This window comes from Hypanus sabinus, chromosome 29 (assembly GCF_030144855.1).
Source record: "Hypanus sabinus isolate sHypSab1 chromosome 29, sHypSab1.hap1, whole genome shotgun sequence".
Classification (NCBI taxonomy): domain Eukaryota; kingdom Metazoa; phylum Chordata; class Chondrichthyes; order Myliobatiformes; family Dasyatidae; genus Hypanus; species Hypanus sabinus.
Genome location: NC_082734.1, coordinates 17,324,173 through 17,342,936, shown reverse-complemented (window position 1 = coordinate 17,342,936; position 18,764 = coordinate 17,324,173). Strand labels below are relative to the sequence as shown.

The 18,764-nt window shown below is 45.8% G+C and overlaps 1 protein-coding gene across 3 annotated transcripts in view; it reads left to right on the top strand.

Annotated features, from left to right (window-relative positions):
- Positions 1-18,764, top strand: part of tcf20 (transcription factor 20) — a 65,777-nt gene that overhangs the window by 35,182 nt on the left and 11,831 nt on the right. For all 3 annotated transcript variants that reach the window (XM_059953822.1, XM_059953821.1, XM_059953823.1), the window contains one exon: positions 896-5,931. In XM_059953822.1, coding sequence (XP_059809805.1) covers positions 896-5,931 — 5,036 coding nt within the window. The remainder of the gene's footprint in view (positions 1-895; positions 5,932-18,764) is intronic.

The following is an 18,764-nucleotide window of genomic DNA, read 5'->3' as shown; positions in this document are numbered from 1 at the left end:
ACACAGGCAGCATCTGAGGTGTCAGTTGAGTTGTTTTTGTAACTGAGCTACTGTGCTACCTGCTGGCAACTTTATAAACCTTTTCCTTGGATTTGATAATATTTTACTTATGAATGCATATATCAGCTCTTTTTCTATTTATTTGTTGTACCCAAGTGAAAGTGTATTTGGTGCAAATATGCATTATTTCTCTAAATTTCCATTACCCATGCTGTCAAACCCATTAGTGTTGTTCTCTCAATTTACCTCAACCAACCTGGCCTTACCATTTGAAAAATTAAAAAAAAACAAGTACAGATGCTGGAAAGCCAAACTCAACAGAAGTTGCTGGGATACTCAATAAGTCAAGCAGTATTTGTGGAGACAGGGAATGGGTTGGCATTCCAAGACAGTGATGCTTATCACAACAGTCTGCTGTCTATTTCAAGCACTTTTTGTTCATTCATTTGTTTCTTAGTTTCACATTGAACTACAGTACAGACAAGGTTAAATTTTCTTTTCCTTTGGTTAATCTTTCCTAGCGGCTGCTTTATAAATGACTTTTAATTAACTGTACAGGGACAAGATCTAAAATGGCCAGTTTCCTAGTTGGTTCTTCAAACTAAAACCCATCTCTTGTTACAATCCAGGAGTTTATCTACTTTCTTGGTAATAGTTTGATTTTCTCTGTATGTAAGTCGAGTCTCCTATGATTACTGGGGCCCCAGTTAGCTCCCTGACTTCTATCTTGCATTACAATAACTATTTAGAGGGCTACAAACAGTCTACACTCTGCTGCTTAGCTGTGATTATCCCTGCCCTGGCGAAATGATTCTCGCTGCATGTCTCTAGGTACTCTGGATATTGCGGATACTTATTTTTGTTTAACAATCTCGACTCTGCTTGATTTCTGCAGAACCTGCTGGGGTACGAGCCGTGCAACACCGCAGCATGCAGTCCTACCGGGAGCAGAGCAGTTACCACGGGAGCCAAAGGCTGCTGCACCAGGAGGCCCAGGAGTCCACCCGCCTGAGCGACTATAACCAGCACCACCAGGGCCCAATTTACAGCGGCTACGGCAACCGACCAGTCAGCGAGGGCTGTGACCAACAGCTGTACCCGCCCTTCCGCAGGGAGCCCACCGATTACTATTACTCAAGGGGGAAGGAACTGACCAGCAGCCAGGTTCAGCGCAGGTTGGGTGGGGGACTACAGAGTGGCTACGGCGCGCAGCAGGCTGGCAGCTACTCGGTGCAGTACCTGAGCGAGGGCCAGTGGCGACCTCCACCCACCTCCATGCCAGGCTATGGACACTTTGAGCAGGACGTATACACCAGTCAGTTTTCTCCAGGTACCTCTCAGCAACAGCTGCGACACCAGTCCTTCCAAACAACCCCCAGCAGCCAAGGACTGGCCCAAGCCCCTTCCTCCACTGCTCACCTTTCCCAGCTTGTCCACCAGGCTGGTTCGAGCCTGCAGGCCAAGTTCCAGCACCGTGCAGCCCAGTACAACCCCCAGCAGTTCCAGCCCTCCTCCACCACCTCTACCACCACAACCACCACCTCCTCCTCCTCCTCCTCCTCCTCCTACCTGTCTCCTCAAGGCTACAGCCAGCCCCCTGGTCAGGCGTTTGATGGCTACCATGCCAGTGCCAGCAGCCAGTGTGATGGCTACACAGTCAATGCTGCAGTTGCCCCCGGTTACGGTACCCAGGCCGGCTACAGCTACCAGCCACCTGTAGCCAAGCCCTGCTTCGAACAGGCAAAACCACCGTCGGGCCAGCAGCACACCCACCGAAACCTGCAGTACCCCGCCACAGCCAAGATGGCCCTGCTCAACCAGCAGTTTGGTTCCTATTGCACAGCCGACATTCCTGCCAAATCGCCGATGCCATTCCACCAGAATTTTAGCCCCGGTTCCAACCCCTCTCCAGCCACCCCTGTGGCCCAGTCCCCCTCTTGCAGCTCCACCCCGTCCCCCCTGCTGGTCGGCGGTGACAGCCTTCAGTGCAGTGCCGGGTCCATAGGCATCGGGGCAAGGGGACGCCTCCTGCAACAGATGCCCCACCCCAGCCCCACCCCAGCGGGGTTGATGTCCAGCCCCAGCTCCCAGTCCGCTACCTACGAAGGCTTTGGCCTGGAGGGCGGAGGGGAGAAGAGGGCGCCGGACCTGGGCCTCAGCAGCCTGACTGCTCTGAGCTCGCAGGTGGCCAACATCCCCAACACGGTGCAGCACCTGCTCCTCTCTGACTCGCTGGCCCTGCAGCGCAGGCATGCCCGCCGTTCCGCCAAGAGAGCGGGAGCCCCAGGAGAGCTGCCGGGCCTGGAGGAGCAGCTGAAGTCGCCCCGGGCAGACTCCCTGGATGGAGGCTGCTCCAGCTCCTCAGAGGACCACGCGGAGCGGGTCCGCCAGCTTAGCGGGCAGAGTGGCTGCTCGGAGCGGGCCCTGAAGCCACGCCACCCCGAGGCTGCCAACGCCACCTGCTCGCCGGCTGGCTCCCATGGCGACGGGCGGCCGCTCTCCAAGGAGGAGCTGATGGCCCAGATGTGTCAGGAGGGCAAAGGCAGTGCTGTGGCGACGCTGGCGGAGCCAGGACCCCAGCGAGGCGAGAAGCCAGTGGGTGTCATCGTGTCACGGGAAACCGTGGCTGGGAGAGCAGAAGCAATGGGCATAGCTGAGCAAGAAGACGAGCACGCCTACACTGTCGGTAGCGAGAAGATGCCTGGCCGTGGCCAGCAGCCCAACAGTAGCCGCAACACCACGGCAAGATCAGCAGCCCAGAACGGCAACGGCCTGGGGCACCAAGGTCATCTGGGGCCTGGTGACCCCATGACTACAAGGTTGGACTCCTCCAAGTCCCCCAGCTGCTTAGCTTACGGTTTCCGGGACATGCCCAGAAATGAAGGGGGGTACCATCAAATGCAGTACCCCAGCACTCCTTACGGCCAGTTGGAGACTGAGCAGTTCACTTCTGGGGACAGGAAGGTCATCCCAAATAAGGCTGAGAAGAGCCACAGTTTGCTTCAGGAAGCCCTGCAAGCCAACTATCCAGCAAGGAAGTTCCATCCAAACTATGTCCCTGACCTGCAATATTCGGGATTCATGGATCCCTCGCTGCAGCCTGGCTACCCCATGCGGCAGATGGCTGAGGTGGCGAGGAAAGACGTCCCAGGTCATGCCACACCCTTGCCCTCTGGTTGGGTAGATGGGAGAGCACAGGTTCCTGGCTTTGGCACGGAGCAGGGCAGGGCTGACCTGGAGACCCAGCTTGAAGGCGGGATGTCAGAGAGGAAGTCTGTCATCTGCGACTTCTCCCCATCAAGGCCATTTGGCCGTAGCTCTACACCTTTAACCTGTGGCCAGTCTCACGATCAGGAGTTTCTCCGGAGCGTGAAAGGTGACAAATTTTGCAAAGCAGGACAGTCGGTTATTCAGACAGGTCTTCCTGTGATGTCAGAAACACGAATTAAAGGTGAGATGGGCCAAAGTCTAGGTCAGCAAAGGGCTATTGGACACCACGATGACAGAGACCCAAGGACACTGTCACCCCACTGGAAGTACGATACTTCACAGATGGTCAGGGGTTCCACAATGATTTCCACTCCAATGCCCATGGGACCTGCCAGTAACTTTCCCCATCAGCCCCTGAACAACCGATCCACCAGGGCAAGACGTCCCTATGGCAGGGGAGCAGGCAGAGGCGGGGTGAGGAGAAGAGGCTCAACAAGGGCAGATGGCAATGCTTTCCTGACAAGGGCACCACTTATCAAACAGGAAGGTATGCTGGAAGTTGGCAGAGCCGGGCACCTTGGCCAATCTCGTGAACACCTGCCAGTCTTATTGGACAAGATCGCCATGTATCCTGGTTCTACAAACTCAGATACACTTTCCTCCCTGTTAACCAAGCAAGTGAATGCTTGTTCCTCGGGTATGGAGTCAGAAGGCACAGTCAGATATCCAATTCATCCACCGAAGCAGATGTACAATCCTAAAGGTGTGGGTGATTGGACTAACGCAAATGACGTGAAAATGCCTGCTGCAGAGATGTGCAGGAGCAGGATTCAGAAAGAGCCGAGACTCCCTGATGCCACGCAGCAGGAAGCAGGTAGCCACCCTTCGCTCCAAATGTATTTGCCTCAGAGTCACGAGGCCCAAAGCCCACAGCTGGATGATCAGTCTGCGTCCATGGGCAAGCATTTGCCTAAAAAGCAAAACAATACGAGTCAGGAGGACTCATCGGTTCAGTCCTCTATTTTGTCAAGGAGAAGGATAAGATCTTTTATATCACCGATTCCAGCCAAGAGATTTTGCCAAGAGCCAAAAGCCAAGGACCCCCTACACCAGCGTGACCCTATCGACTCTCCGTGCAGCACCAGCCTGACCCCCGTACAAAAGCCTGAGGCTGCCGATGAATCCCTGCAGGTGAATGACGAGAAGGGCAGCCCGGGTGGGAGCCTTTCTCCAGCTGCTTCCCTTGCCAGTCCCGGTAAAACTAAGACACTGCCACCGCGGAAGGGCCGAGGCCTAAAGCTGGAAGCCATCGTGCAGAAGATCACCTCACCCAATGGGAGGAAGTTTCCACCAACTGGGATGCTTGACGGGGCCTCAGATGGCCTGACCCTAGAAGACATCCTGTCTGTCAAAGAGGCAGGTTGGGAGAGAGGCAACGAGGCAATGGTGCAGGCTGGGTACAAGATGGATGGAGATCCCAAGGAAGGGGCTGAAGAACAGGCTCGGGGCCCTGGGGCTACCTGCCAGGAGCGACACTCCAACTACTCCCAACTCTGTGGAGCCTCCTCACCATCTGCTCGGGCTTCACATCATCCTGACTCCAATCAGTGTGGTGCTGTGTGCCCTCTGCCCTGCCCCCTGACGCACCAGGCTGGGGAAGGGACCACTGGTGTAACCCCTAAGGCGGAAATTGTGGTTGCAAAGGGATATTTCCCATCTGGCAAAAAGCGAGGGAGACCTCTGGGGAGCATCAACAAGCAGAAACGCCTCCGGCAGGAGTGCTCAGGCCCCCGGGCTCAGGACGAGGCAGAGGAGGAGAAGGCCAAGGCTAAGGTGAGGCCGGAGAGGAAGAAACCAGTCTCCCATCCAAGGAGGCGCCGCAAGCGGCTCGACGGCCCAGTCGTGCTGCCCCAGGAGCCAGAAATCAAACTGAAACACACTGCTCGAGTGACACGCAGGAGGCGGGGGGAGTCCCAGGATAAAGGTTTCTCTCCCTACGTGTTGCTGGAGAGGAATCGTGAGGTGGCGCTCTGCACCATAATCAACACCCAGGATGATCAGAACAGTATCCAGAAAGGAGTTAAGGGTCACCAGGGGCCAACCTCCACCCCACCGCCCAGTTGTGCTGGCAAAGCCTTACCAACATCCTCACACATGGTGCAAGGCCCACTGGTGACTGACTCCCCCACCCTTGGCATCTTGGTCTGCTGCTTGTGTGGCAAATGTGCTAATCACAGGGACCTGGGTGACCTCTTTGGACCCTACTACCCTCACCAGTATGCTAGCACCCTGCCCAAGAACCCACCTCCGAAGAAGATAACACCGGTGCAGAGCCGAGTGGTGAGGCACAGGAGCATGCCCGACCTGCTAAAGACTGGCCAGTCAGGAGATGAGGGCAAGGAGTTTGGGACTGTCCTGGGGCACCCCAGGTTCAAAAGACGTCACTACAGTGAAGATTGCACCCCTTCCTGGGCCAGTCCCAGGAGCAGCAAAGGGCACCGTCGCTGCTACTGCTGCATAAAGACTTCTTCTGTCGACTTACGGACTCAGAGATTTATAAGTGAGCTCGGCCCGCAGATGGAGCTACAGCTCCCTCAACTACCTCTAGACCCCAATGAACTGTGGATCCACGAGTCCTGTGTGCTCTGGGCCAGTGGGGTCTACCTGATCTCTGGGAGACTCTATGGACTGCAAGAAGCTGTAGAAATGGCTAGGGAGACGGTAAGGATTGCTGCCATGTTTTGTGAGGTTATTGCCAGTGGTTGGGTGGGGATAGAGTGCAAGTAGGTGGCTATGCTTTGAGAGGGCCCAAACCTTACTATTCCTTATGAATTATCCTACCCTTTCTCCAGGAAGAACTATTCTATCTCTTCAATTTTATTTAAGGATTTTTTTTTGTCCGTAGGCCCCAAAATTGTGTCCATTAGACAGCACTTCCAGCAAGGGTTGAGTAGCCCTATCTTCAGATCCCATTCCCTCTGCCATCCCATTGGGTACATGTTCAGGATTTCTCCTCAACTCTCTTCACCTCTCTAATACCCTTTAAACTTAATTCTTCACCCAAGCTTTTGCTCACCTCTCCTAATATCTCCCTCTGTAGACCATGTTAATTATTTGTCAAGCAACACACACAATGCTGGAGGAACTCAGCAGGCCAGGCATCATCTATGGAAAAGAGTACAGTTGACGTTTTGGGCTGAGACCCTTTGGCAGGACTGGAGAGAACAGGCTGAGTAGATTTAAAAGATGAGGGAGGGGAGAGAAATACAAGGTGATAGGTGAAACCTGGAGGGGGAGGAATGAGGCAAAGAGCTGGGAAGTTGATTGGTGACAGACAGAAGGCCATGGAAGAAAGTAAAAGTGGGAGGGACAACAGAGGGAGGTGATGGCAAGGGAATAAAGTGAGAGAGGGAAAAGGGTATTGGAAATGGTGAAGGAGAGGGGGTGTTGGGCATTACCAGAAGAAATCAATGTTCATGCCATCAGGTTGGAGACTACCCAGATGGAATATAAGGTGTTGTTCCTTCAACCTAAGTGTGGCATCATCACAACAGTGGAGAAGGCCATGGATAGATGTATTTGAATAGGAATGGGAAGGGGAATTAAAATGGATGGCCTCTGAGCTATCTGGTTTTATTTTTTTTAATCTCCTGTGAAGCACTTTGGTTTGTTTTTCTTCACTGGTAATGTATTTCTGAATCCTGTTTTAAACTAAATGCCTGTTCACAACAACCCTCACAATATTTGTTACAGTCATACCTGGGATTCAGCATTGGATTCTACAGAGCTACCTTGTAGGACAGATGGGCCAGAGCTGAGAACTATTTTTGATTATTTCTCTCACTTTCAAAATTTCCATGTTCTGCCCGTTCCCTCATTCAGTACTGTGGTATTGTATGTGGAAAAACTTTTCCCTAAACTGTACCTAAGTGTTTTTCAGTATCATTTGTCATTGGTGCAGTTATACTGAGTGTTACTTTGTTAGACCTGCATCTCAACTGTTACTGTGTTATATGGTGTCAGATCTAATTTACCCTGCACCCAGTACTGGCCTCTGTTGTTACACACTGACAGATCGATGCCTTCTGTTTATTTAGCACGTCAATATTGCCAGTGACAGATATCAGTACTGTAGCTCTTGTATGGTGACACAGCCACGTCCACGTACCTCTCTTGCCTCAGTGGAAGACCTGTGCCACAGTATCATACCTTAGTGGTGGTTCTGAGCCCTCAGAGCCATATCGATGGTGTTGTAGCTGTGTTCCCAATGTCAACCTGAAATTATTAACCTGCTCAGTTGAGGAAAAACACCAGAGACACGAAATTACCTCTGAAACGGTTTTTGTTCAAAGAGGAGTTCGCAGCCCCGCGCACTTCAGGTGTAAGGTAGCCAACTCCCAATTTGTCGGTTTACAAAGGTCATACTTATACCCAAAAGCAGGGTACTACATTCACAAATGTGGTTACCGATTCAAATTCATCAATTGATTGGCTATTGCATAGCTAAGCATGCGAAATACTCGGAATAAGCATAGAAGCAAGCGTAATACTCGGAACGGGTATGGACGCAAGCAAAACACTCAAAGTGGGTATATAGCTCAAAGTACTTTGCCAGACACTCTGTCTTGTGGTTGTAGGTTCCCTTTTCTTCGTGGTTGCCACCTGCTATCTGGAATCTTATCTTAGCTACTTCCCCAATAACGTATCCTCTCACTGGTCCTGTCTACATATTTTGCTACACTTACCCCTTACCCACCCCTTCTACACGTACCCCTTTCCCTCTTCACATTCTCACCAAAGCTGTGCCTCTTGGATAGTGACATACCTCTGTGGTATCTCCATGGTCTGCAGTGACAAACCTGTGTTCCCAATATTGTACCTTATTCAACATCCATGGATATTTACCCATGTTCTACCATGACAAATGTATTCCTGGTGGTGTGTAGCTGTATGTTTGTGTATAGTGGCCGATCTGTATCTCATTGCGCAGTGAGGAATCTGAGTTCTCCTTGTTGAGCGGTGATTATCTGTGATAAATCTGATCCCTGTATTGTACCTCAGGGTTAAATAAAACCATGAGACCTTAAGATATAGGAGCACAATTAAGCCATTTGGCCCATTGACTCTTCTCCACCATTTCATCACAGGAGATCCATTTCCCTCTCAATCCCAATCCCCGTATTCCTTCATGCCCTGATTAATCAAGAATCTATCAACATCTGCTTTAAATATACCCAATGACTTGGCCTCCATAGCCAAGTCCCTCTATTCACTGGATGTCCCTCTTTTCTGAGACTGTGTCATCTGGTCTTAGACTCTCCCACCATAGGAAACATTCCCCCCCCCCCCCCATGTCCATTCTATTGAGTCCTTTCAACATTCGGTAGATTTTAATGAGACTCCCCTTCCCTGCTGTCATACTTCTAAATTCCTATAAATACAGGCCCAGAGCCATCCAATACTTCTCATATGATAAGCCTTTCATTCCTGGAATCATTTTCATTAACCTCCTTTGCACCTTGTCCAATGCCAGCACATCCTTTCTTAGAGAAGTAGCCCAAAAGTGCCCTCAATACTCCAAGTGAAGCTTATAAAGCCTCAACATTATATCTTTTATATCTAATCTTCTCGGCAAATCTATTGTACAATACTATTTTGTTGTATTGTGCAAAATCTGTGACCATGCTGTTTGTTATACCACTGTTATGTAGTGACAAAGCTATCCCCAGTGCTGTATCTATAATGTAAATGAAGTACCTATTGCCCTTTTGTTGTCAGGGTTCTAATGGATTTGACTCTACCTTTGCCCTCCTGAAAGATTTGATTCCTAAAACTGTAGCTCAAAACTGTATAGTACTGGGTCTGCATCCTCCATGTTGTGCTTAATTAGATCTGTGCCCATAAATGGACCTCAAAAAGGCATGAAGTACTCTGTAGGTCAGGTGACACCCATAGAGAGAGTCACTCATTCTGTATCTTAGTATTGTGCAGTGACTGATCTGTGTCCATTAGTGTTATACCTCTGCTGCACAGTGACATGGCTGTGCCATTGTTGTTGGGTATCAGTTTGTGTCATGGCATAATCTGTGCCCCAGTACTCTATCCCTCTGTATAGTGATAATCAGGTCTTCAGTATTGTACCTCAAAGCTGTATGAGAACTTATATGGTTGTGCCCCCATAACTCTCCATTTATCAAGGCATTACTGTAGCCTCAGTACAACTGTTTCTGAATGTGAAGGTCCAGTAATACACTTCACTATTGTCTAGTGTCTGATCTTTATCTCCAATGCTGTGTCTCAATCGTATTGTTACTTTCTTCTGTGGAAGCCCCTGAAGATCAGTGACACGTTTTCACTCTAGTTCTAATGACACCAATGAGGGTATCACAGAGTCTGCCACAAATAAAACAAAGTCCTTGACAGGACGAGGAGATGTTTCCCAACAAAGGGTCTCAAGGTTCTCAATGCCCTCCCAAATTCTGCTGCTCTACTTTCAGTGACCATTGCTAAGGAAATCCAACAAGACAGAAATATTATTTTTTAAGAAGATGTTGCAAGTATCCTTAAATCACTTCCTCTGACCCTACAGAAAAGTGTTCTCTTACCATGATAGAGTTCCTTGGTCATTTCTGGTGTTGGTTATTGTGTGTGGCTTGCCCAGTGGAGTGAGTGTTGTGAGATCAGCGCTGGGTGAGGTTGATGTAGGTTCACCTGCCAGTAGATCTGGAGGATTTTGCTGGTACCTCTATAAACGTCTGACGAGTCTAGAACAATAATGTCATGTATAATAGTTGGTACTGCATTTCTCTTGGAGATCATGTCTAGTGTGACTCTCTGGGCAGAATCTGCATTGCAGTTTGGGATGCAACTCTCGCTGCTGGGAGGAAGCAGTTGAAGAAGACCCTGACTATCTCTCTCTAATCACAATCACAAACAGATTTATTTATTTTCTTGAAGATCTTCAAGATTGCAGCATCTCTGAGGTCCCTTGAGTTATTCTTCTCTTCCCAATCGCTTGTGGAGTGCAGGTGAAGCTGCTAGGTAGTTTGACCTGGAATGGAGTCAAGACTTACTGTCTCAAGGTCAGATTCACAGTCCAGGAGTTATTCCTGTTCCATTGGGCTATGCACCTCTGTCCTTGATGTGTTCTCCCCCGTACTCGCCTCTCAGTGTGGCGGACCCAAGGTGTCTGGACTCTTAAGTCATCTTATGAAATCATGGGAAGGTGAGAGTGTTCTGGTGAGGGGAAATTTTGGAAGTTAGAACATGGGCAAAAGTAATAGTGCAGCTATGTAAAAAGGGTAATGATAACCAGTGTGAGTCAGGATATCTCTGGTTGGAATCAGCAAGGGAACATAGAACATAATACAGCACAGGAGCAGTCTCTTTGTCTCACAATATTGTATTACACCAATTGAATTAGTAATCAAAGGGCCAACTAAATTCATCTCAAAAATATCAAAAAGGCAAAATAAAGACTTGTCTAAATGCATATTTGTACAAGGATGAGAGAATTAATGGTAAATAAATGGTCAGATCCAATAGCTAATACAGATCCACACTTCTGAAGTGGCCAAGGTTAGGAAATGAATATTTCAAGGTCTTTTTCTTTTATAAGAGAGGTAGAATGGAAAAAGAAGATAGTCGTGATATCAAAGAACAAGATAAAGGCAGTAGAGTGAAATTACTTTTGATCAGAAAATTGAAGGGTTCACTCATACAATGTAGGACAATTTCAGCTAGTAAGTCAAGGGTCTGGGATCCAGAGTGACATTGCAAAGTGGAGAGTCTGAATCATTCATTTTTTAAACAAAAACAAGCAAGTCCAATTGGCAGACTGGACAATACTTATGAGTGTATTATGAATGTTATGAGTGTGACCTAAACAAAATTTTATACAGCTGCAACGTGACTTCCCATATTGTACTGGGTGCCTTGACCTATAAAGACAAACCTGCCATATGCAGCTTTTACCACCCTGTTCACCTGTGTTACTGCTTTTAGGGAGCTTGAGACTTGTGCCCCAAGATCCCTCTATATATCAATGCTCCTAAGAGCCCTGCCATTCACTTTATATAGACAAAGGGGTGGGGAAGCAAGCAAGAGTAGGTAGATTTAACTGCATTTACTTTAATGAAAGGAACATCCTAGCTAAGGTGGATCAGCATGCAGAATTATGATAATGCGCTACTCATGGAAAGATGGTTGAGTGAAGAGCAGGAGTGGCAACTCAGTGTTCCAGAGCATAAAGGTTTTATCTACAGCAGAGGGGTTGCAAAAGGGGAGGGGTGTAGGACTACTGATCAGGGCAAGCATTATAGCAGTGCTTAGGGAGGATACATTGGAGACATTAGCCAATGAGGCTGTAAGCATAGAACTTTGAAATAAGAAAAGGGCCATTGTTTTCAACTATACATTTCCCAATGGTCAGCAGGACCCACAAGACCATATATGTAAGTAGTCACAGTAAGGTGTAAAAACAATAAGGTCATGATAGTGGAGTTTTATCTATCCCAATATTGACTAGGATTGCCTTAGTATAAGAGGTTTAGATAGGGTAGAATTCTTGAAAGTTCATTCAAGAGGGGTTTTAAAAATAGTATGTTGAGAGTCCTAATAGGGAAGAAGCTATTCTTGACCTTCATGGTGGACATGGCTGTATGTCAAAGTAGTCAGTGAAAAAGATAAGGTTGGTAGTGGAATTCAGGTCTTAAATTGAAGGAGGGCAGTTTTCAGTAGTATCAGGCAAAATCTGGTGTGAGTCTGAAATGATCATGATGCCAATCTAAACTAATTGCATCTGCATACACGTGGTCCACCTCCCTTTGTTCCTTATCTGTTCGTGTCTGAATCAGAATCAGGTTTATTATCACTGACATATACTGTGTCATGAAATTTGTTTTCTAATAGCTGTACAGTGCAAGACAAAAAAATACTATGAATTACAATAAATATATTTTTTAAAATTAAGTAGTGCAAAAATAGTGAGGTGGTATTCATGAGTTCATTGTTCAGAAGTCTAATGATGGAGGGAAAGAAACCGTTTATAAAACATTGAATGTCTGTGTGTTCAGGCTCTTGTACCTCCTCTCTGGTAGTAATGAGAAGGCAGGTCCTGGGTGTTGTGAGTCCTTAGTGATGAATGTTGCCTTTTTGAAGATGTCCTCGATGGTGTAAAGGCTAATGCCCATGGTGGAGCTGGCTGAGTTTAAACGCTTCTGCAGCATTTCCAATCCTGTACAGTGGCCCCTCCATACCAGACAGTGATGCAACCAGTTAGAATGCTCTCCATGGTACGTCTGTAGATATAGTCTTTGGTGACATACCAAATCTCCTCAAACTCCTGATGAAATATAGCCTCTTACATGTCTTCTTCGTAATTGCATAATATGCTGGGCCCAGGGTTGATCTTCAGAGATGTTGACACCCAAGAACACAGTCTGCTCACCTTTCCACTGATGATCCCTTGACGAGAATTGCTGTGTGTTTCCTCAACTTCCTCTTCCTCAAGCCCACAATCAATTCCATGGTCTTATTAACATTGAGTGCAATATTGTTGTTGCAACACCACTCAACCATCTGATTTAGCTCACTCCTGTACACATGCTCTTCACCTTCTGAGATTATGCCAACATTGATGAATTTATTGATGGCATTTACAATGTGCCAAGTCACACATTCGTGTATAGAGAGGGGCTAAGCATGCATCCTTGAAGTGCTCTGGTGTTGATTGTCAGTGAGGAGATGTTATTTCCGATTCACACTGACTGTAGTCTCCTGACAAGGAAGTCAAGGATTCATTTGCAGTGGGAGGTATAGAGGTCCAGATTTTGAAGCTTATTGATTAGTACTGAGAGGGTGATGGTGTTGAGCACTAAGCTGAACTAAATAAATATACAGTGATCTGATGTTGGTATTACTCTTGTCCAGGCGATATAAGGCTGAGTAGAGAACTAGTAAGATTGCAGCTGCTGTAGATCTATTGTGGCAACAGGCAAATTGCAGCTTGCTTGGGCAGGAATTAATTTAACCAACCTCTTAAAGTACTTTATCACAGTAGATGTGAGTGCTACTGGGCAATATTCGCTGAGGCAGCTCAGTCCTGGGCACCAGTACAATTGATGACCTTTTGAAGTTGGTGAGAACTTCCAACTGCAACATCTCCTTTATACTTTTCTTCTCACTGTAAACTTATGCCTTTTTGTATTTGACGTTTACATCTTGGAAAAAAGACTGAGAGGAACTATCCTCTTGTTTTTGATGCCCTTAATATGGAGACAAGATTTTGACAGTGTACCCTATCTAGGCTTCTCTCAATCTTAATATACCTCATTCAAGTCAACCCTTAGTCTCCAACATTCCAAACAAAGCAATCCAAGTTTGTCCAGCCTACTACACTCCAGTCCAGGCAACATCCTGGTAAACCACTTCTGCACTGTTTCCATTCTTCCTTTAGTGTGGTGACTGGAGCTGCAAACATGACCTAACAAAGTTTCATGCAGTTGCAACGTAACTTCTAGTATTATACTGAGGTCCCTGACTGATTAAGGCAGGCATACCGAATGCTGTCTTTACCACCCTGTCCACCTATGTTAAACAAGAGAAAATCTGCAGATGCTGGAAATCCATACAACACACACAAAATGCTGGTGGAACTCAGCAGGCCAGGCAGCATCTATGGAAAAGAGTAAATGTTTCGAGCTGAGACCCTTAATCAGGACTGGTGAAGGGTCTCAGCCTGAAACTGTTTACTCTTTTCCATAGATGCTGCCTGGCCTGCTGAGTTCTTGCGGCATTTTGTGTGTGCTACTATCCACCTGTGTTGCCACTTTCAGGATGCAATGGACTTGCACCCCAAGATCCCTTTGTGCATCAATAGTGCTGCGATTCACTACATACAGGTGATCCCTGCATTATGGGAGTGTGATTGAGTTAATAGTAAATGGAGTGTTTTGATTTTTCCATAACACAAAGCAATGCTGTTCGCGCATCCATATTGAATTACGAGTTGATTTTTAAAAATTGTTTCACTTGATTTATTTACTTTTCACAAATTCCAGAAATAAATTTTATTCTGGATCTCACAGATGTGGGTGATTTGTGAATTATTTAAGGGTAGATTTCTATGATCTGAATGGTTTTAATACAGCTATTACCTGTACGTCCCTTCTGCATTTGACCTTTCAGAATGCATCGCCTCACATTTCTCTGGATTAAACCCTTACCTGCCCTTCCTCCTCTCAAGTTTCCATTGGTCTTTGACAGCCTTCCTCATAATTTCACAAATCTTTCACTAATTCCACTAATTTTAATGTTTTCAGACTACCTATTTTTGCCTAAGTCATCAATAGATGTTAGATGTTACAAACAACTGAGATCCCAGCACTGATTATTGCAGGGTACCACTGATCAAAGGCCTCCAATCAGAAAAAACAGCCCTCTCCTCCCATGCTTCCCTCTGTATACAGTGGTCTATCTCATCTGGGAACTTATCCACATTAACTGATTTTCAAGACATCCAACACAAACACCAGAATATTTGCATACCACTCCCAAATCTATCATCCACGTCCTTGGTGACTACTGATATGAAATGCTTATTGAGGTCCTGGCCCGCTTCTCTGGCTCGAGTCATAAATTCTTTCCTATGTCCTTCAGTAGATCTACCCTTTCCATAGCTATCTTCATGATTCTATTATATGTATAAAATGCTTTCAGATTCTCCTTAATCTTACTTGTCAAGGATATTTCATGGCTCCTTTTAGCTCCCAAAATTCTTTGTCTTTCTCTGCTTCCTTTATACAGTATCCCTCAAGGTCCTTGTCCAATATCAGCTTCCTAAACTTTACATATGCTTCCATGTTCTTTTTGACTAAACTTATCATCATTGGCTTTCATCCTGACAGGAGCAGGTTGGTCTTAAATTCTTATCATCTCGCCTTCTAAAGACTGGTACACGTTAGATGTGGGTTTTCCCCAATAATGCCACTTCCAATCTTTTTTCAGTTCCTGTCTAATAATGTGATAATTAGCCTTTCCCCAATTTAGCACTTTCACCTGAGGAGAAATCTTAGCCTTGTTCATAAAGATCTTAAAACTTGTACAATTATGGGCACTGTTCCCAACATGCTCTGCAGCTGAAACTTTGATCACTTGGGTAGGCCTATTGCTCAATAAATGCTGTAGTACTGCACCATCCCTAATAGAACTATCTATACATTAGAGCATAGAACAGCATGAACCGTAGAATGTATATAAAACATTGCGTAGCACGAGCCATTTTGGCCTATGACATTGTGCAGACCTCATAAAAACCTTCTCCATGATTAATATTCCCTTCTACACAGCCCATAAACAGTTTTTCTTACATCCATGTGCCTACCTAAAGAGTCTCTTAAATGTTTCTATTCTACCAGCCTCTACATTTCAGGCACCTGTCACGGTCTGTGTTTAAAAAATATTATCCCCAACATCCACTTAAACTTTCCTCCACCTACCGTAAATAGATGTCCTCTGGTATTGGCCGTTGCCACTCTGGGAAAAAGGTGCTGACTGTCCACTGTGTCTATGCCTCTCATGATCTATACACCTCTATCAAGTTGTTTTTTTATCCTCCTTTCTCACTCTACCTCTAATCCAGGCAGCATCTTTATAAATCCTTCCACCCGCTAAAGTTTCCACATCATTCCTATAATGCTGCAACCAGAACTGGACACAATATTCCAAATGTGGTCTAACCTCATAGCTTATGAACTTAATTCCCCGACTATCGAAGGCCATCACACCTTCTGCTGCTTTAATCACAATATCATTTTGCATGGCAACTTTGATGGATTCATGGACATGGACTCCAAGAGCCCTGTGTTCCTCCACACTCCATCCTGCCGTTAACCTTGTACTCTGCCTTCCAGTTTGACCTTCCAGAGTATATGGCTTCATGCTTTTCAAGATTGAATTCCACCTGCCAATTCTTTGCCCAGCTCCACATCCTGTATATGTGTTGTAGCCCACGACAACCTACACTATCCACAATATTAGTAACCTTCATGTCATCTGCTAACTTACAAACCCACCCTTCCACTTCCTCATCCAGGTCATTTATTAAATCACATAGAACAGAAGTCCCAGAACAGATCCCTGTAGCACACACCTTCATCACAGACCTTCAGGCAGAATATATCCACTACCACCCTTTGTCTTCTGTGGGCACGCTGTTTTAAATCCACAGAGCCAAGTTTCCATTGATCCCATGCCTGGTGACTTTCTGGATGAGCCTAACGGGGGGGGGCAGTCTAGTCAAATGCCTCACTGAAATCCATGTACACCACATTCACCAATCCACCTTCCTCAATTTGTTTTACCACTTCCTCGAAACACTCAGCTGGCTACCCCTAATGAGACTTTGCTTCTGCAAATGCTCATAACTCCTGTCCCTAATAATTCAACCCATTAGTTTGCAAATTGTTTTTCAAAACTCTCCTGGATGCACTGATGAATTCTGCTTCATCTAAGCAGAGTAAGGGAGTCCTAGTCAATATTAGGGAAGTTAGTATTTGTTATAACCAAAACTTGTTTTTAACATCTGCCTGCATATCTCTTCCTCTTGTTACCTCTGACTATCAGGAGGCCCATAGTGTAAGTCCATCATACAGATTGCAGCTGAGTTCTACCTGTGTTATCTTGCTGAAAGAGCCCTCCAAGTGATAACATTAATGCAACCCTCTCTGTCACATGTGAAACATACAGGCCCTAGAATGCTGAGCTGACCAGACCTGCCTTTCTCTCAATCATTTTTTTAATGGCTACAGTTTCATAGCTTGAGGTATGATTAAGCTCAAAGCTAATCTGCTTTACCCATTGTACTGCATGTATTAAAATAAATAGAAGGGACAGGTAGCTTAGATGCAGTATTGTGCCATGAGAAGGGAATTATTGGTGATCTCGTAGCTAAAGGATCAAAATATTAAAGTTTTATTCAAATATAGTTTGTTAGAAACATTAGAAAGCATGAGGCGTGAGTTCATGCTCATCAATTGGAAAGCTACATTAAATATGTCTGTTAACTAGCAATGGCTAATGTTTTCTTAAAAAATATTTACAGTTTACGAGTGTGATGGAATACTTTCCACTTGTCTGGGTGAGTGCGGCTTCAGCAATACTCAAGAAGTTTGACACCCTAAGTTTGAGCATAGCAGCCTGCTTGATAGGCACCTCATCCACAAGGCATTCACCACCAGTGCATGGTAGCAGCTGTTTGTACCATCTACAGGGTGTACCGCAAGAACTCACCAAAACTCCTTAAACTACATCTTCAAAACCTCTGCCAATTAGGACAGAGCAGGCAGAAACAACACCACATGGAAGTTGCCATCCAAACTGCACACCATCCTGACTTGGAAATGTATTGTCATATCTTCACCACTGGGTCAAAATCTTCGAGCTCCATCCCCAACAGCATTATGGGTACATCCATACCTGGAGGATAGCATGGTTCAGGTAGGCAGCTCAGCACCAATTTCTCAAGGACAATTATGATTGGTAATTAATTTGCTTACAAAGCCCACATCCATAAGGCCATAATACATAGGAGCAGAATTAGGCTATTCTGCCATGCCATCATGGCTGATACTGCATCCAGACTTGAATGGATATATATGTATTTTTCTTTTTAAAGAAGATAGAAGAACAGGTGCCACAAGTGTGCCAGTCAGGAGAAGTTGAAGGTAGATTTGGCTCAAAGTAGTGACACCAAAGCCTGAGGTTTGAGAAAATTTCAGAGTTTATCAAGGCAAACAGACTTAAGTTTGTATAGATAGAGGAAGAGATTAATGTGCACCCACTAGACTGAAATAAGGTACTAAATTGGTTGAGTAGGGGTTTACTTTGAGAGGAACTAGCAGAGAAATTTTGTTGCATCTTTGTGGACAAATACATGGCAACCGACCTGGAGATAATGAAGATCAACAGCTCTAAAGTAAATGAAGCATGCAAAGAAATCGGTGTTCGTTTGGAGAAATTGATGGGAATGAAAGATGATAAATCCCTGGGATCTGGTGACCTTCAGACAAGTGGATGCACTAATTGTCATCTTCTTAAATTCCGTCAATTCTTGTGTAGTTCCTGCAAATTGGAAGATAGCAAAGATAACCTTTAAAGAGAAAGTTAACAATTTTTAGACCAGTTAGTGTGTGGCATCATCATGGTCGGGAACACGTTAGAATCTGCCATGTAAAGTGGTAGTGATAACAATACCCTCAAATAATGAGAACAAGTGGGGAATTGACAGGAACTTGTGAATTGGAAATCATGTTTGACAAAGTCGTGTAGCTTCTTGAGAAGATAACTAGATAACCAGTAAATCTTGTGTTTTTAAATGGTGTGAAAATGGATGGGTTCGTCTCAGAGGGACCCTTGTGTCCTTGTTCAAAAATCACACAGTTAATTAGCAAGTAGTTAGGAGGGACAATAAAGCGAGAAATTACTGGAAATCACAGGTCAGGCAGCATCATTTGGAGAGAAACAGTTAATGTTTCAGGTTGATGATGAAGGGTAAT